This window comes from Leuresthes tenuis, unplaced genomic scaffold (assembly GCF_036924035.1).
Source record: "Leuresthes tenuis unplaced genomic scaffold, fLeuTen1.0.hap1 SCAF_11, whole genome shotgun sequence".
Classification (NCBI taxonomy): domain Eukaryota; kingdom Metazoa; phylum Chordata; class Actinopteri; order Atheriniformes; family Atherinopsidae; genus Leuresthes; species Leuresthes tenuis.
In genome coordinates this window covers 23,969,420-23,988,303 of record NW_027325365.1, presented here as the reverse complement: position 1 = coordinate 23,988,303, position 18,884 = coordinate 23,969,420, and the positions used below count along the sequence as shown (strand labels likewise).

General features: G+C 41.1%; 2 protein-coding genes across 3 annotated transcripts in view; both read left to right on the top strand.

Annotated features, from left to right (window-relative positions):
- Positions 1–365: 365 nt before the first annotated feature.
- Positions 366–5,019, top strand: dcps (decapping enzyme, scavenger). Its single transcript, XM_072396209.1, has 6 exons — positions 366–603; positions 924–1,074; positions 1,195–1,340; positions 1,427–1,540; positions 4,250–4,360; positions 4,469–5,019. The coding sequence occupies exons 1-6, from the start codon at positions 400–402 to the stop codon at positions 4,733–4,735; spliced, it is 993 nt and encodes a 330-aa protein (XP_072252310.1). The 5' UTR covers positions 366–399; the 3' UTR covers positions 4,736–5,019.
- Positions 5,020–6,906: 1,887 nt separating this feature from the next.
- The window catches only part of LOC140318405 (uncharacterized), a 45,649-nt gene continuing 33,671 nt past the window's right edge, over positions 6,907–18,884 (top strand). For both annotated transcript variants that reach the window (XM_072396217.1, XM_072396216.1), the window contains exon 1: positions 6,907–7,029. In XM_072396217.1, coding sequence (XP_072252318.1) covers positions 6,965–7,029 — 65 coding nt within the window. In that variant the 5' untranslated portion in view covers positions 6,907–6,964. The remainder of the gene's footprint in view (positions 7,030–18,884) is intronic.

Genomic DNA, 18,884 nt, shown 5'->3' with positions numbered 1-18,884 from the left:
CCCTCTGCGCGGAGCTGGCTTTCGTTAAGGAAGCAATGTAACTACCTGTCTTCCTCTTTGCAATGAGACGAATTCAGCATATAACAACAAAATGTTTATAATAATGATAATATTCTCAACAGCCAAGTTTTATTATTCTTTAGAATTTCTCTCTTGATACCAGCTCAACAAGAAATCAATAATGTACAAGAAACGTACAGGAACATGTTGAGCAACTTTATTCTTTTAAAAAATAGTTTAAACGATTTAGACTAAACCGTTTATTAGGAGAAGATACTTTCAAAACCAACGGAGATGCTCATTTGGGACCAAATTTGATGAGTTTCTTTGAATACGATGTTGAGTGAGATATTACTGCAACATAGACGATCTTTTGTCACCGAAGCGGCTAACACGGACATGGCGAACGCGGCGGCTAAACGTGAAGCTATCAGCGCTGAAAGCGATGCCTTTTCCCAGGAAACAAAGAGGACAAAAACGGATCACGAGAAAGGACAAGAAGATGGGAAAGAATCTCAGTGTGAAAATATCTTGGCTGGATTTAAAACATCCAGCGTCTTGAGTGATTCTGCCCGGGAGAAAATCATGTTTATCCACGGAGAGGTATTCTTCGTTTAAGCTAGCTAAACGAACATTGTTTACACACGGCATTAAGCTAATTGTCTCTGAACGCATGAGTTAGGAAATCAGTTTATTGGGAGAATGAAAGATTTGTATAGTCAAATTCATTGAAAGTGAGTAATTCGTAAGGGGAAGACACAATATCAACTACCCGTTTTATATTTCAAAATAAGAGTCTGTACTCCATTGGTTTAATATTTAGGTTGAATTTAAAGATACTGTGGAGGGACTCGTGTGCAGTTATGTATTTGCTCTGGTAAGCCAAGCAGAAATTGAACTATTGAACATGCGTTCGCGTTCAGATAGCTGATCAGGATGCTGTGGTGGTCCTGGAGAAGACTCCGTTCAGAGAGGAGACCCTCACTGAGCTTCTCAGGGGTTCCACACTGAAGCTGGAGATGAAAAACGATATCTACAGCAGCTATCGCCTTCAGGCCCCTCCTCACCTCAATGGTATGATCATATAGGGGAAAAACTAGGGGGTTGCTTTTTTATTGAATATCTGGCAGCCACTTTATTGAACCAGAGGAAAGCAAGATAACCTGCGTATTTGTGTTCTGTTTTGTTTTGCAGAGATTAAGACCACAGTAGTGTACCCAGCCACAGAGAAGCACGTAAAGAAACACCAGAGGCAGGAGAGTTTCCTGGTGGAGGAGACGGGGGAAGACTATCGGTCCATCACTCTACCCTATATTGAGAAGCAGAGCTTAAGTCTGCAGGTCGAATGACTGAAATCAGCTCCTCTGTTATGGTGTCCAGTTTGGAATGCACATCATAAACCTTTGTCTTCGTTTTCTCCCACCAGTGGGTATACAACATCCTGGAGAAGAAGGCAGAGGCTCAGAGGATAGTTTTTGAAGATCCTGACCCAGAGGTTGGATTTGTCCTTCTCCCTGATTTAAAGTGGGACCAAAAACAGGTAAAAGACCACAAAAACTGACTGCTGGGAGTCCATTGTTGGTTTCCCTCCTGACTAGTTATGTGCTAAAAGTACACGGCTGTAGACTGGAAACGACCATACAGTATAACTCCCTCCCTAAAGGCGTGATCTCGCTATCAGAGCAATGTAATGTTCCCCTGCCAGCTTTTACATAGTGGGAGAAACAGTTTCTTCTGATTATGCTTGGTATCTGAGCACTCGTTAACCGGTGCTGTGGTCTGGTTTTTAGTGTGATGAACTACAGAACCTTGTCTCTAGTAAAGTCAGTAAAGACATTATCGAAGCAGTGTGGAATCATCTTGACAGAGAACGGAACAAAACCCAAGAAGAGCTTTGGGATGTCCTTCAAGAGGCCTGCAGAACTATTCCTGAAGACTACTTTGCCCCTTAAAAGACAAAGGGCACTTTTGTATGAAAGAATTTAGCTTCATACTCAGACAATGGATATAAGATAAGATAAGACCTTATTGTCCATTTGCACAGACAATTGCACTGCAGCACCATATCAACAATCACGAGAGACATTCCATTAGAAAGTAACAGCTCAACCAGAAAAAAAAGTCTGCATCAACATAAAATCCATAAGAACACCTTTAAAAGTGCACACTCATCAAATCCATCAAGAGCCTACAAATAGAAAGGTTGAGTTGTGCAATGGAGAGTGGAATAAATGTGTTTATATTCATTCCTCTGGCAGAAGGGGCAACCTGATGGTAGGTGCTGATACTCCTCATAGAGGATATGTGAGGGGTGTGTATGATACGACCAGGCGGAAAAGGAACAGCTCTCCACAGGTTGATCCACTGTGTTGGAACAGATGTTTCAGCTGTTTCAACATCCTGGACTTTAAGAGAGCCCACAGAGCCAGACTGCACCCCCGTACTGCAGAACACTTATGGTGGTGCAGAAGAATCTGTGGAGGATCTAGCTGCTAGCGCCAAAAGATCTTGGTGTCCTCAGAAATAAATCCTTTGCTGGACTGTTATAGATATAATACACATGATGTGACCGTGAAAGGCGCTGCCCACACACACACACACACATTGCAGGAGCTGGTGTAAGTTGTGGCTGTATCATCGGAGCGTTTGACGAGATGCTGGTCAGGTGCGCTGATAACACCACCTCCCTGTGGAACTCCACTGCTGGTTGTAACCGGGGTGGGGGAGCATGTGCTGGTACATGTGGATAAATGTCCAACTCGTGCATTTTGGAGGGAAGTAAGTCTGCGTCGATTGCGTTGAACGCAGAAGAAAAGAAAAGGCTACGAACAGCCCTCTGGCACTTGTGTCCAAATGTTTGGAGACGAGGTGGATGAGCATCACAACCGCATCATCGGTGCTCCGCCCCCCCCCGTACGGGCGAACCAATGAGTCTGACGATCTTTTTTTTCAAGTGATTTCCTCAGCACTGAGGTTAGAGCTACAGGACGATATAGCACTCTCTTGGACACGTTTTCTCTGGGACTGGAACCATGTGTGACATTTTTCCAGCCTGACGGGGCGGTACATGTGTCTAATGACTGCTGGAATATGGGCGGCCATACAGGGGCTCGCTCCTCACTGTAGGTCTTCAGGATGTAGATGCGTGTTGTGTTGTGTTTTCCTGGGGTTAAACCGTTCCTCCAGGTGTCTCCCGTGTGCCTCCTTTGCCTCACATCTTCTCCCTCAGCTCCTTGTCTCTTATTCCACTCCATCCCGTCCTTGTTTTTTAAAGCCCAATTCCGATTATTTAGTGTTTAATGCCTGTCTTTGGTTGTGTGGTATTTATTGTTTGGATACACTTTAGCTGATAGACTCAACACAAGTTTATGTAGTCTGTGGTACATGCTGAGTCTAAAGCGCCTTCCCTCAGCACCTCTCAGCTAATGCAGTCAAAGCATTCACTGAGGTTTCTTTGTTGTTCACAGCCACAGCACCTTATTCTGAGGTTTCCTGGATTTCAGTTTGGTCTGATATGTTGGGATGAGTTGGACCACCTTTAACAACCGTCCCAACAATCCAAATCAGTGAAACTTTGATTTAAAGAAATTCGTTCTTCGATATTTTCCCAAAGGTTGCTGTTGTGTTAGCCTTTGACGTATTCCCTTCTTTTGAGTTTGGAAGGCATGTAAACATTCTAAGAAACCTCACATGAGCCTTAAGGAGCTCCCTGGTTGTGTCCACGGCACTAAAACGTGCATTTTTGTGCATTTTGACTAACAAAAAAAAAGATTTTTCCAGTAGCTTCCAGAGTGACTGTTTGCTTTCAAAAGATATCAAAATCAAGCATTTATTGCCATGTAGTTCTGGAAAAACTCCAATTCATCTGGGTGTCCCATGGATATGAATTTTAGGGAAATTTTCCTGGAATCGGAGGGAGTTAAAGAAATGACAAGAAACCTTGTCTAAAAGGGCTCAGAAAGTAAAGATGCTCCCACCAAATACTGTTGGAACCGTCCAAAGTCTGTTTTTGCCTAATTTAAAGTATTTCTATTTATGCTTGCACGTCTTTCGGTAAATTGGAGCAACCATTTCCCATGGCTCAGGACTTTTGCTCTGCGCTGTACTGTTTTGGTAGAAAAACAGAGGCAGAGTCACCTCAGCGTAAAACTAAAAACTCTGAACTTTCCCTTTTAAAAGTCACCAGAGTTGCTGGAAGCCATGTTTTTAGCCACGAACTAGTCTCACAGTATTCTCCTTTCGCTTTCAGGTAGATGACTTATACCTGATTTCAATAACGCATCAGAAGGGCGTCAAGAGTCTTCGAGACCTGACGTCAGAGCACCTTCCACTGCTGCAGAACATCCTCCGGAAAGGACAGGTGAGGTGGCAACGATCCCTGCGTCTTCCTGTCGGAAGGAAAAGAGCACAAAGCGACTTTGCATTGGTTTGAGAAAAGGATGCTAACGCCTGTGTCTCTGTGATTCAGGACGCCATCCTTCAGCGCTACAACCTTCCAGCCAGTAAGCTGAGAGTCTACCTGCACTACCAGCCCTCCTACTACCACCTGCACGTCCACTTCACCAAGCTGGGCTACGAGGCGCCGGGCTGCGGCGTGGAGCGCGCCCACCTCCTCTCGGACGTCATCCAAAACCTCCAGTCTGACCCCCGTTTCTATGAAACCCGGACGCTGCACTTCCCCCTGAGGGCGGACGACGGGCTGCTCGCCAAGTTCAAGGAGGCGGGGAGGCTGTAGCGAAGGGGGCCGTTTCTCCACCCAGGAATCAGTTTCATGGTGTGTTTTTAGAGTTAAAAAGCAGAAGGGATGGAGCACAGACTAGTTGTTTCATCCACGGTGCATCTCACACCAGCTTTTATAGTTTTTTAACGTGTTTTTTTTTCTTTGTTTAAATCATGTTCACAGTATTACTGTGTCCAGAATGTTGATGACGATTTAAGTCGTTTTTCCTTTTTTCTACAAATGTTGGATTCAGGAACCTCTTGAGGAGGAAAAATGGTGTATAAAGCTTTTTAAAACCAGCTTCCTACTCAGTTTGTCTCTGTGAACTCTTCATTAGGTACCATTTTTATACGAATGAGGCGAGGTGTCCTGCTGTCTTCATTTGTTTTTTTAATCCTGAGATGGGTGCAGCTGTGTGAGGCAAAACCACCATCCAGGCTGTAGTTTTCTGAAATCTTTTCCAAAGAGGCAGCCCTGCAAACACAAGTGACTTAAAGTTTTACATTTCCAACACTAGGTGTCAGCGTTAAATCTTAATTTTAGATTGACTTACTGTGACTCAACCTTCAAAACCAAAGAAAATCTCCAGCCTGAATAATATGTTTGGCTCTCTCAGGTCCCGTGTCAGGTCTTTGCTGGATGTTTTTCCTCTTTGCTAAGGACACACTTCTTCTTCTGTCCTCTTTTCAGTGTCCTCACATGTTTTAAGGACACGCTGCACACCGTGCTGAGATATGCCAAGTTTTCAGCTAACAGCTCTTTGGGAATCACCTCGTTGCTGCAAAAATACTATTTATTGTCAGCCAAACTGTGTTATCTTTGGTGTTTTTATAGATGCAACTAAAGAAATTGGAACAAATGATGTGTCGTTGTGACAGGCTGCTAGTAACAAAGTGTCTGAAGATACAATTTTAAATGGTTTCTTTGCTGTGTTGTCTGAAACACGGAGGCACAACACTGGCTCATCATTTGAGTTAGGTGTCTTTGTTAAACTTCGGTGATTCACAGGTCAGTGTTGAGGGGCTTAACAAACAAGCACATTCCTCTGAAAATAGTCCAAAAAAACCCCAACCTTCAATCAGCCTGGAGATCTATTGCTTGAGGCCACTTTAAAAGATAACAAGAAAGTCTGACTGTTCGGAAGCTAAATATAAATAAATGAGCGCTGGTTCAATAGATTTTCACACAGAACTGAAAATAAAAATGCCACATCCCATCAAATCAAATGTAACCGAAATGTGCTCACATCATAGTTTGGGTGCTTAAGTACTGGGTAGAGTTGGTACCCGCCAGAGGTTGTCAGCTACATCCACCTACACACCTCCTCCAGTCAAGTCTAACAAACAAGGAAGCTGTCACGACCGCAGATGTTTTTGTGGTAGTTGGGATGTCTTAGCTGTTTCTCTCTTCGCTACTTTGGATAATCGGAGCTCAAACAGGAATAAACTGTTCACTAAGAGACTTCTTGAAGGAGACATCAGTCTCTTATCTCATTAGAAGTCAGGTGGGCGGTGCTTAAGGTGCGTTTAGGCGTCCTCTGTAAAACCGTTAACTCCAAAGCAAAAAGAATCCACCCTGCAGATTTGTTCCGTATTAGTTGGTACGCTCAGGACTCATTTTGAATAGCCTTAAGCGTTTTCTTAACTGGAAGAATGACTCAGTTAAAACCAGCGAAGCTGGCTGAATATCTGAACATTTTTTCTAAAGAAAACCCAATCTTACCTGAAATCAAGCGGCAAAAAGACAACAATTGAACGCTGGCTGAGTTTATGAGTTGTCGTCATTAAAAGTGATAATGATTGGATTTATAAATCATATTCTGTTTTTTTTATGTTGTTTTGTGACTAAAACCCAAATGTAGCACTCTGGAAACAATCCCGAAAAACTTAATTACGTACTTATTCCTTTTCGTTTCTTCTTCTAGTTTCCTTGCCTCTTAGGTCTTTTCTCTTTTCAAGTGCATCATCATATCTTTATGTGAGTGTTAGTGAAAATGTCAGGGTATCACTTGGTACTTTTATGCAATTAAAGGCCCTTAAATTCCGTCTGGCGCGCATAGATAACAAAGTCTGAAGCCTGTCCTCTGGCCCGCAAACGTATATTTAAAAATACACGGATTGTGGCCGCTTATTTCTTTGAGCTATCTCCTTTTCCGTGGCGCCCCTGAACGCAGCACCACAGAGCAGAGGACGCCAGCGCAGGACTGAGACAAATAATCCAATCATCAGTGCACTAACATCGCTGATGTCTTGGTTCCAGTCTCTGAGGGATGACTTCACTCTGAGACCGTTTGAAGACCAGCATACACGGTGAGTCTCCACTCTTTCGGCCGGGTTTCGAAGCTTTTCAGCCGCTTCTTGTCTGTTTAAGAGCGATTTCAACATTATGTTACTCCGAGATGGGTCAGTGGATGATGTTTGATTGGCAATCGATACATACGATTGATAGAGTGGGCTGTAGTCGTTTGCTGTTGTCTGTTGCACGGGCTGAAGTTGGGGGAGGAAACGTGTGTTGCTGTTTGGATGATGAATCTGGCAACATTTAGTTCTAATTAGTTTTCGAAGCCCTGACGCGAGTTTTATCCTCATTTTCTTCCATTGATTATACTAGTGTATCTTAACTGATGCATGTTTATCCGCTTTTAAAAACGGTCCCATTAGTCTTAGTTAGAAATAAGGGAAGATTTTAAGTTTGTTGCTGACAAAGACAAAAGTTTGCAAACAAAGTAAAGGAGTTTTCTCCCAGACAAACATTGCTTCTTCCATGTCATGATTCAACCCAAGCAGAGCTGGCTGAGGTCAGTTTAGCTCCCTGTTGTGACTTACTCTGTGCAGATTTGGGCTATTAAGATGTATTTCACTCTCAGATCTACATCCACGAGTAGCTTTGTTAAAGACTAGTTTAAAGGGTTTTTCCAGCAAGACTCTGCCGTTTTCCTCCTTTCTGAGGCTCAGTCATATTCAAAAAGTTGTAAAATGTGTTTTTTTCCCAACTTTATCTAATTCACGGCTCTGTGATGCCGTCAGAGATTAAGATCAGATTTATTGTGATGTACAGGGAAATGTATGCATTTAACCCTGTGAGAGCTGTGAGATCCTACCAACACACACTCTGATTCCTCAGTGTAACAGTTTGTCTGTGTGAGCTCAGCGTTTGGTAAAGGCAGGTCAAGGACAGTCCAGATTAAACAGTTATCTTTCACAGTGTGAGAACAACTGTAATCCTGAACAGAGACACTGACTGATTCAGAATAGAGTTGGTGCTGTCTGTCGGTGTGACAGAAATAAAGACTCCACTGATCTGGGATCTGATGATGCAGGACCGCACAAACCTCAGTTTCTTTGTACAGTGAATAACAACAAAGCACACTTTGTAGAGCCTCTCAAACCCCAGTAGATGATGATGTTTCAGTCGTCACTGGGAAGAAATCGAGGTGATGTTATCGCACTGAACGAGGATATGTGAGCTTTAGAGCTTCAGTGCGGTTAATCTGACTGAGGAGCTTCATGTGTTTGTGTGTGTGTCCTGTCGACTGTCATGGCCTTCCTGACTGCAGAGCTGATCAGGTTATCCGTCACTAGGTCCTACAACGAACTCCCTGAGGTCTAACAGAGGTGTTCTGCTCTCGTCCTGTCAGCGAGGAAATGCTACAATGATGATGCAAAGTTGCTGTTACCTGAATAGCCTCGTATACTTAGACTTGTGTCCATTGCAGCCTGAAAGTTTCATATCAGTTTAGAAAGCCTCTTGCCTGTTGCATAAAAGAAACCCAACACTTCCTCTGTTATTAAAGGGACAGATCAAAATCTTTTAACATAAAGGTCAGTATAATCATGCTGAGCACTGCTCATCCTTTTTGTATGTCTTCAGTGTCTCAAGGGGTATTTACTAATGAAAAGCACTGTTCTTAGTCTAAATTGTGGGAAATGAAGCATCAATCATTTTAGGACTCATAAGAGTATAAATGTTAGAATATTTTTGCTTGTTTTGTTTTTAAAATCTTTTCCAAATGTACGACTGTGCATTAAAACCACTTCAGTTGTTGGGTGAACTGGGACTTTCTAACATCCAGGTTCAACATATTGAACTGAATTAATGACCTCCTTTTCAGTTCATTGTTGTAGTGGGGCTGAGGGAGCCTCTGACTGAACACACCCAGTATGTTATTAAGGGTGTGCAGAGCTGTCCATTATGCTGAGCACTATTGAAGAATTCCCTTTGCACAGTAAGCTTCAGAGCAGTCCTTAGCACAGAATTGGCCTTTTTTTGTCAGTTTAAGTTTCTTTAGCCCTATAGCATGTATCGGTTGTGGCTAAATGACAAAAAAAAAAGATATCCTTGTTGGCCTTATGCTGTTATTTGGTAATTCACATGTCATTCAAAGTTGGATCCGTCCCACATCAGTGCGTACTTACAAACATCAAGCCATTGTTGCAGCCTCGGCTGAGTAGACAGTGTTGTTGGTTACTGTGGTGCGTTCATGTTGTCCTTAAACACAGCACAATTCGCCTCTGGTACTACCTGCCTTTTAGCGCTTATCACTAGTGGATCAATTAGTTAATGCCAAATTTTTCATTCTGTCTTCCATCACAGGTGGTTTAATTGTTACCTCTACTCCTGATCTAAGGTCTAGGCTGGAGCTTTTTGTGCCGGGGTTGGGGATATGTATAATGGGCACCATGGCATTTGACTTACGAAAAACTATCAGTACTTCTCTTTATCCTGAATTACCGGTATGTGTTTCTTTGGGAGATCATAGAAAGGCAAGGCAAATGTATTCCTGTTTCATATTTGTTTAATTAACCTTCATTTATACAGGTAATCTCAGAGAGACATAGGGTCTCAGTAGGGCTATAGCACAGTTCAATATAACAATCTGAAGTGCTCTGTAGCATGCATTTAAACAAAACAATAAAAAAGTTGGAAAAAAAAGGACAATTAAAACTAAGTTAAAGTAGTCGTCTACTGGTCACAGTTTCAAAAGCACATACATCATTCTAAAGGAATCTGTGGTAGAGCCAATCAGAGGTGACAAACTGCCCCCTTTCTGCCTCTGTGGTAAAAGCAAATACTTACATGCAAAAACAAAAGACCATCTAATTGTCTTGCAACCAGAGAAAAAAGTTAATCACACAAAGATTTTTAAAGCACATGCACTTTTAAACCCCGGATAAATCCTTAGCTTTGTATGAAATGACTTATACTGTAGTCTAGTGGTATAACGTCATGTCAAACATAGTGGTGAAACATACTGGATAAACAGTTAGATCATTGTTGTTAGTTTATTTGGGATGTGGAACATTGAGAAGCATTTGGTTGCGCCACATATGGTCCAAAATTTGATGTGCATTAAGTGAATATCGGGGTCTGTGCTGAAGTCATTTGGATACCGAGCCGATGCAACTGCGGCAGGTGATGATTGCTTACATTTGTCCGCTGTGTGTGTACTTCCTCCATCTTCTGAGCTGTTGGCCGGTCAGAAGTGTGACGTCACCATACCTTTAGTGTGCGATGGGGCACTGAGAAAAACACGATGATGAGGAGGAGGAGAGGGTTTTAATTGTTGTTGGCAAACCCAGATGGCTTGTGAATCGGCTGCAGTTTTAATGCTGAAGGAAAAGATTTAGTTTGTTTTGGAAAAAAGTTTTAATTGCAGCTTCATGTTCCTCCTGGGTCAGGCTGATTGTGAGCAGATAAGAGTTTATTATAGCGAGCAATGGTTGCCCTTGTCTTCCTTCAGCTTGTTAAACAAAAACAACAAAGGAAGTTTTTTCAGCATCCCCAGGACACTTCAGAAGGCAGCAATGAGACGCATCAATCGTGTCCTGGCACTCATTTAACTTTGAGGCCTTTAGGTCATCATCATTCAGTTAAACACTGAATAAATTGTGTGTGGCCCTCCTGTTGCTTTAGCGCTCACACAAACACAAGCGATAGGTGAGTTCACAAGTTGAGTAGAAGAGAAGTGTTTTTGTTTTTATCGCCCCATAAACCTCAGCTGGGAGCTGAAATGGAGAGAAAGAAGAAGAGATCTCAGCTTGTTCTGTGTAGGATTTCTGTCTCACAAACACACCACCCAGCACGTAAGGTTTATGGGCAGAAGTTTGATTACAGGGCTATTTACATTACAGCAGAGAGCGACGGAGAAGAAGGGAGTGAGAAGATGGATTCCAGATGTTAGGTGGAATTCACAGTGCAGCGGAGCGACTCCCCTCCTCTTCCTCTGTGCAGGGATCCAGAGCTCTGTGTGTGTGTGTGTGTGTGTGTGTGTGTGTGTGTTATAATGGAGAGAATAGGAGACACGGAGAAACTACAAAACTGAGAAGAAGGAGAAGGCGTTGCACTGCAGGAGGGTGAGTAGCTTAAGCAGCAATGGGAAAGAAGTGATGGGGAAGGGGATGGAGGGAAGAAAGGCAGGGCTTCCTGGTTGACCACAGGTCAAAACATCTGGCTGGGGAAAGTTTCTCTGTGGAAGCTGGTTTAGCATTGGTAAGAAGCAAATCCACCATATTTAAACAATTATGTAGAATCTATGTTTTATTCCTCAAACGTTTGTTGCTTTCTTGTCAGAATCAAAGGCTGATCTGATTTTGTTTCTTTATGTTGTGTGGTCAAGACCGACAAGAATGGCATAAGCAAAAAGGGCCTTCAGTCATTTTAGTACAGGCACTGGGCTGGTACAGAAGGGAACCTGTTGTGCATGGCTCAAGTAAAAGAAACTGAATACCGTGCCTAGTTGAGCCAAGTACAGGCTAGAAGGTGTTCAGCATTGACAGGCCATTGTATTGTTCACATTACGTCGAATAATTCTCTTGTGATTCGAAGTCCTAGTGGGTTCACACTACAATCAGTCAACCAATCTGCAACTGTTTTGCCAGACTGAACACCCGGCGCATCTGATCTTTATAAAGTAGTTCTAGCTCTCACACAGACAAGTCTCATTCATTATTAACTTTACATCATGATTTACATGAAGCTACACAAAAACACATTATTGTGTTAGTCAGGCCATAACTGGACTTTTAAAATACATCCCATACCTTAGTTTAAATATTTCTAAATTGTGGCAGCATTTACTCTGCCACCGCTAGCTGCTCATGTGCAGAAAAATAATAATATATAAATGTCAGTGAGCGCATATTCAAGATGCTAGAAAAACAGAAACTGGTAGGATGAAATGAACCTGTCCCATCACAGTCCAATCCCATCTCCCATTTCCAGACTGTCACTCTGCTCTAATAAAATCCCAATTTTTCTAACCACAGTGTCATTAGACAAGTCACCATTCTGTGAATTCAGCTAAATGTACACGCTCGATCTCCCACGGAGAAAGTGAGAAACAGCAGAATCTTCCTCAGCTTTGCATTGTTGGACATACTTCAGTCAGTTACTTGATTCTGCTCCCATGCGTGTATTCTTATACAAGAACGATAGTCCACTTAAATGGCCAGATTGAACTCTAATCATAGCTTGACTCAATTCATCATGTAACCATGCTGACAGAAGATGTTGAAGAGAACTTGCAGAGATGACTGCTCCATCTTAAGTCTGTTGTGACATGAAACACTGGAATCATCAGAGTCATGGGGGCTCTCACGAATATTCAGCTGGATTCTGCTCCATTTCCTGTGCGGAGCATAGCTTCTTCACCACCCTCCTCATCACGTTTCTTGGATCTCTATTTTCTTTTCATGCTATTTGCTGACCGAGTTGCTTGCACTCTCATTAGCTGTAGCTCCATGCACAACAACTCGCCCTTGTCCGACTGCAAAATAATCCCAATTTATTAGTTTTTTCATATATTCAGTCATAGACTGGGACGCGTCTGTGAGCCTTACAAATCAGATCTTTGTACTGTTCATACAAAGCGACTGATGACTGCTGAGCAAGCTCAGATGTGAGCCATTTGTCTGCGACGTGACAGTCAGACTTAAAATCTTGCAGCGTGACCTCGACTTTATCCAACAACGTGATAGTTCAGTAAATCTGAATTGTTCAGCCTCTCATTCTTTTTAGATATGGTTTACTAGATGGAACCAATTTGGAAAGGTCAGGAACTTCAACTAATCAGATTGAATGACTGAAGTTCACCGGTAAAGTGAATATTTTTTGGTAAAGTCAATATTTTCTTCAAGATAGAACATGAAAGTATCTTTTTTTTTTCACTGACAAAAGTCTTCAGGTTTGTTGTTTGATCTTCATTTAGCTGAAAACTCACCAGCTTTGGTAGAACTGATGCTGAAGCAGCGAGTAGGCTCATCTCTGCAGGGGTTGACATTGTCGACGGTCTTCAGACCTGAAACCTGGTGGCAGCTGCCAGTAAAGACAGACAGTGGCTTGTCTGCATACATAAAATCTGGCACACTGGATTCCTTTCTAATCCCGATCTCGCTAGAATCCAGTCGACTCACATTATGTTAAAAAGGCGAGCGGCTTATTGACCACCACAATCGTTTTGATTATCAGTTTATCTTTCGTTCTTTTTTTTTTTTCTTTTTTCATTATGTTCACAGCACAAAACATAGAGAAAAACTCCACGATCAAGTCTAAGAGTTCAAGATAACAGCCTCCCTCTTTTATTGTGTAAAGATATGGTTGGAGAAAAAGACTGAAAATTGATAAGATTTCTGTGCTCTCAGAGTAGAAAATAGTCACCCGCCTGATCTTCTGTACTTACTCTGTTTCTCTCTTCGTGGGTCCAGCCTCAGGGTCGTTTCAGGAAATACCAAAATCTTTTTTTCTTTTTTTCTTTTTTTTTTTTCTTCGAAGGGAAACTGACCGACATTCCTCTTGGCTCTGTAAACACCAAGTTCGACGATTGATACACATACACACACATATAGTTGCACACACCTTTGCAAGTGGAAAGTTGCATCACGCTCCTGGATTTGTTTGGACTTGTCGTTATTGAGAAAGTCATACTGGCATGTATGCAGAAATGTTGGACGGCTATTCTTTGAAAACCTCCTCTTGTTTGGGAGGTAACGTTAGTGAGCGGATGCTGGAGTGGAGGTTATAAATCTACTTCGCCTTGAGTGTATTATTTAGATTCCTCGGCTAAACACGTGGGGTTGAGTTTGTTTTATAAGTTAAACGTAAAACAACATGACTGGTTTGGGTGTGACTCATAAAAGGAAAGACACAGACTCGATCTGCTGCTGCAGTTATCAGTACTTTCACAATAACAGCTGATAAAGGTGTTGTTTCAATTCAATCCAATTTCATTTATATAGCGCCAAATTACAGCAAATGTCATCTCAAAGCACTTCAGAGATTTAAGCCGATTGGAATCCAATTTTTTGTAATCGAATCCAATTCACACATATGTTTGTAGTGACAAACCCACACATATAAACTATATTAGATTTCCTATTAACTTTTTTGCATTTTTAGAACATTGTTTTGGTTTTATTGGCTATTGCTTTAATTTTTTGGTTCTTTCTCACTGGATTTAAAGAATCTGCATAGAAGCAAATGCTTAGGGAGAAAAGCTATCAACTTAAACTTCTCAGCAGTTTGAGAGCCTGAAAAGTATGGAATAATATGAGTGCCACAAAAATTAGTATACAGCTGAAAGAGAACAGGAGAATGAATGAGGAAATATACATAGACATAGATATTGGGAAAATATATAAAAAGACAAAATTACACAAACATACACGTACATATATGCATACATAAGTCAGAACAAACTTCTAATATTGGCTTTGTCGATGTAACATCAGCAAAGATTCCACTACTGTAGTGTTTATTTCCCACCTCAAATGCATTCAGAAACAGATTCTGGGTTTTTTTTTTGGTTTGGATGAAATAATCAATAGAGGAAGTAGTCTCCCCCACAGACCAGGAGCAGTTCATCAAGAGGAAGCAGAAAATGCCTGAAGCTGACCAGCTCAGAGTACCGGGGGGGTGGGGGGGTGGGGGGGTGTATGGAGCTGACCCATAATGGCTTTGTTGTGCGGTGCTAAAAGCATTATATTGACTGCTGTTACCAGGGCACCGTAGAGGTCTAAATTTTTGGATGTAATCTTGAATGAATGATGCCTGGATGATGCTGTATGGAGCATAATTATTTAATCGAGCTTTCAACAATATCTCAAGGTATTAATTCAAGCTGATGCTAATGACGACGTATACTTAAAGCTGTAAATTCTGTGGTCTTTGGTGTACAGAGGTTGAAATTTAGGGGGCATCTTGTTGGTTTTGATGCCAGACATGTTTTTTTTTATTATTATTATTGTTACAGGAGGTCCAGATGTTTTTAATTTCTATAATACGTAATCTAATTTTGAAATGATGACAGATTACTCATCCAGGGAGAGATTTTTATTTTTTTTTCTGAAGTTTCACACCCAGAGTATAAAACACGACAGAACAAAGGTGCAGTGTGTGCAGTCTGTGGTGTTTTGTTCGATCAGACCTGTGCGTCTGTTGTATGAAAGCCAAGCATTTTTAACCCCTTATTATAATCATTTGCACTGTAGAACAGTGATAGTTTTCAGTACGTTTTACTCGGCACAAATGTGTCATTAAGCTAAATGGAGCACACAGAAAAGTCCACCTTTGAAATTTTTATCTTACTCCGATTTTAAAAAGGGGCCGATACACTTTTTGTTTTCTTTCACTCTGACAAATGGAATTTTTTCAGAGTTCCTGCGAACCGTCTGCAAATCAGAGGAATGAGAGATTCAGGATGGGGAAACTCCAGGAGCTTGGTTCCTGGTATTAAACTCCAGCCAAGACAATATGGCAATGAATGTATCAGTGGAAGCACTGATTAACCCATAGATTAGAATGGTGGAAGTCCTCCGTCAACATTGTTTCAGCTTGAGAGGGTCCTTCTTGATGGTTTATTGGCAGTGTCATGTGGTACACTCGATACTTGTATTTGTGTGTGGGTGTGTGTGTGTGTGTGAGGGAAGAAATTTCTCAACTCCAGCACAGTGTGCCAAAACTGATCTCAGTGACTGTGTTTGTGTATTATGCTGTTGAAATGGAGCTGCTGAGCTCTGGAACTGATACAGACTGTCTCTCATTGTTTACATTGACACACAAGCAGGCACACGCACACACACAAAAACACACATTCTACTGACCAGACATGAATTTTGAATCACACGGACAGCATTCAGTCTGGGCTTGTTGAGATTGAGAAATGAATTCCTCTACCATCATTCCTCTGTGACTGGTTTGATGATTCATGCTATTCACACATTTGTTTGTTTCCCAATTTCAGGTTGTTGGATCCAATTGGGTGACGAAGCTTTTTTTTTTTTTTTTTTTTTTTTTTTTTTTTTAAATTAAGTTTTATTTTTATTTTCAGTGGACAACTTTTTAAACTTTCACTGACAAATCCGTGCAGTCTTGAAGCATTTTAAAACGTGCTCTGTCATGATGACAGCATAAAACTCTTCTCTGTAATGATCTTATAGTGATCATTTAGGAAGATAAGCCACTTATGACTCCTTCTCTTGATTGTGTGGGTCTGAGAGGATTCAGCAGCAGGGAATCTCTGTTTCGACCGCTATGTCAGCTAACAGCCGCTCACACATATCGTACACACTTTGAGCAGCAGAAGCTGCAGGCAGTTAATCCCCCTACTAATAGTGATTAGCTGCGACAGGCTGTTGTGCCGCTGCTAGGCCCCCAACTGTGATGGATAGAAGGATCAACAGCCTCTATTTCTCTTAGTTAAAAGGACAGTGATGTGCAGGGGTTGGACATTTTAGTGTTAACAAGCTTCATAATGTAGGTTAATGCATTAGACTTGAGATTTTTTTGTTTCCACTTTTATTCAAGGTTTTGATAGCAGTGAAATTTTACATGCTCTGTGGTCTCACAAAAGGAGACCACACAAAAGTGTATCCATAACTGTAATCATGTGTCAAATGAATGCTGTCATCACTAAGTGCTGCATATTGATTAATTCAGAAAATGCAAACCCATTGACTGAAACTCTAAAAGGAAAGTGTACCACTTCACGTCAGTCAAAAATCTCTTTGCCTGGATGAAAACTTTATCCATTTTATTAGTCAATTTGATTTGGATTTTATTTTTTTTCGGAAAGACAATATTTAGCTTTTGCAGTAAGTTCAGGAGAGAAGGCTGTTTGGTCCTTATCCTCTTAAAGGTGCAGTTTGTAACATTTTGAAAAATTTTAAAGAATTTTAAAACATTGAATGATTTTATTATAATAAATTATGAATATGATGTGAAGACACTACAGTGGTGGACATTGTGTCACAGACATCTAGGATATCTACAGCGATATCTCTGCCAACCATGCTAGCAGGTTAGCATGGTTGATATGCTAACCTGCTAGCATCATGTTTAGTCCTGTGTGATACTGTAAGAATGCATGGGGAGTCTAACTTCAGTCCAACAATGGCGCTTCACTGATACGATATTTGTCTTTTTTACAGTCTATGATTCCAATTTTTGGTTAGTCACTTTATCAGGCAAGAAAGTGTAACGCTAGCAATATCGTTTATCTATAAAAAAAATATTGGAATTTGAAAGGTGTCTAAACTATTTCTTGAGTGAGTTATTAGCATTCTTATGTGTTTTCCATTAGGTAACGAGAGAGAAGTTGCACATGGTCAAGAAAATAGTCTTGTCTGCACCATCATTAAAAGAGTAGACCTTAAAGGAAATACAGATTGCATTATAATCATTTACTATAAACAACAACCATATGAGCTCCTCTTCTTGCTCTCAGGAATTCTACATATTGCTGCCTAATATAATTGCTTGAGTGGAAGTTGCTTTTGAGGGAATTGACAGACTGTACTCTTCGTAGTGGAGTGTTCAAAGTCTTAACTGGTCAGACCGAGTGGATGCAGAAACTTTGATTTGGTCTTAATCAGCTTTAGTGATGCTGCTGGCACATGGAATTTGTTAGCATGGATGAGCCAAAGCTAGCTGGCTCCAATTTCATTCTGGACAGATGGAGTGTGGATTTTTTTTTCTTTTTTCACGTAACTTCAAAAAAGTTAACGTTTTGTGTAACTTGCTCACATTAACGTAAGAATTGGAGTGTGGGATTTGTAATATTAATTTTCTTTCAGAGTTAACATTTAATACTTTTAACAACTGACTTGTTTTATCGCCACAATTTTTGATCAAGTAGCCATTTGCTGTGTTTATGGATTCCAAATGTAACTCTACATGACGCAGCAGATTAAATGTTCACATTTGCTCATAACAACATCATCATATGAACATTCAATAAATGCTTTCACTGCCCCAAAAATGACTCTAGTGATGGACATGTCTGAAGTAAAGTCATCAGTCCAGCTGTTTTAGCCATTGCTGCTGAAACACTAAAAACTTTTACTTGAAGCAAAGATTTGCTAAACCTGAGTATTCATTTCAGAGTTGGTAATCCAATTCAGAGTTTATCTGAATTTGTAAGTTAACAACACAATTTAATAGTTAAAAGACAAAAGGGAGGATAAGACCATGAGGAGGAAGTATCTTGTTCACACATGCCTCACCCCTCCCTCACTCCTCCCTCTTTATCTTTCCTCCTCCCTGCTTCTACAGCATTACCAGTCGTGGGGACCAGAGAGAGAGGAGCGAGACATGCAGCAGCCACTCATTTAGTCCATTGTTATTACCACCGTATTGAGCCACTTTAAGAATTTGAACTTCTTTTGTTGGTGGCAGTTGTTCAGGAAAAGACAGTTTCCTGTTTTTGGCTAGACATAAAATCCAGATTAATTTGCAAAGGAGACTGCTTTTCTTTTTTCTCGATTTACTTTGTATATTCTTGTGCCTCCGTATGATACGCTGATCCGGTCATAATCCCACTTTTTTGCTGTTGCTCTCTGTGGCTACTGGAGTTGTTAAGACTGTTGTGCTTCAGCTGCCAAATTTTGTACGAGGGGTATCCTGTATGTGATTTGACTTTAGAGGAGCTCAAAAGGAAGACGAATCACGGCAGATGGTTTCACTTGGAAAAGCAGTAGAGTAGCATCTTCTCTGGTGGAACGAGAGAGAAGTCATCGACTTACCTGAGAAGTCAGGAGAAAACCAGAAACTGCTTGATTTGAGGATTCCATACTATTCCAGACCAGAGGAAAATATAGGGAAGGACTACATCTTTTTCTTTTTTCTTTTTTTTTCTTTTTTAATTTTTTAATTTTTTTTCTCACCTCATCAT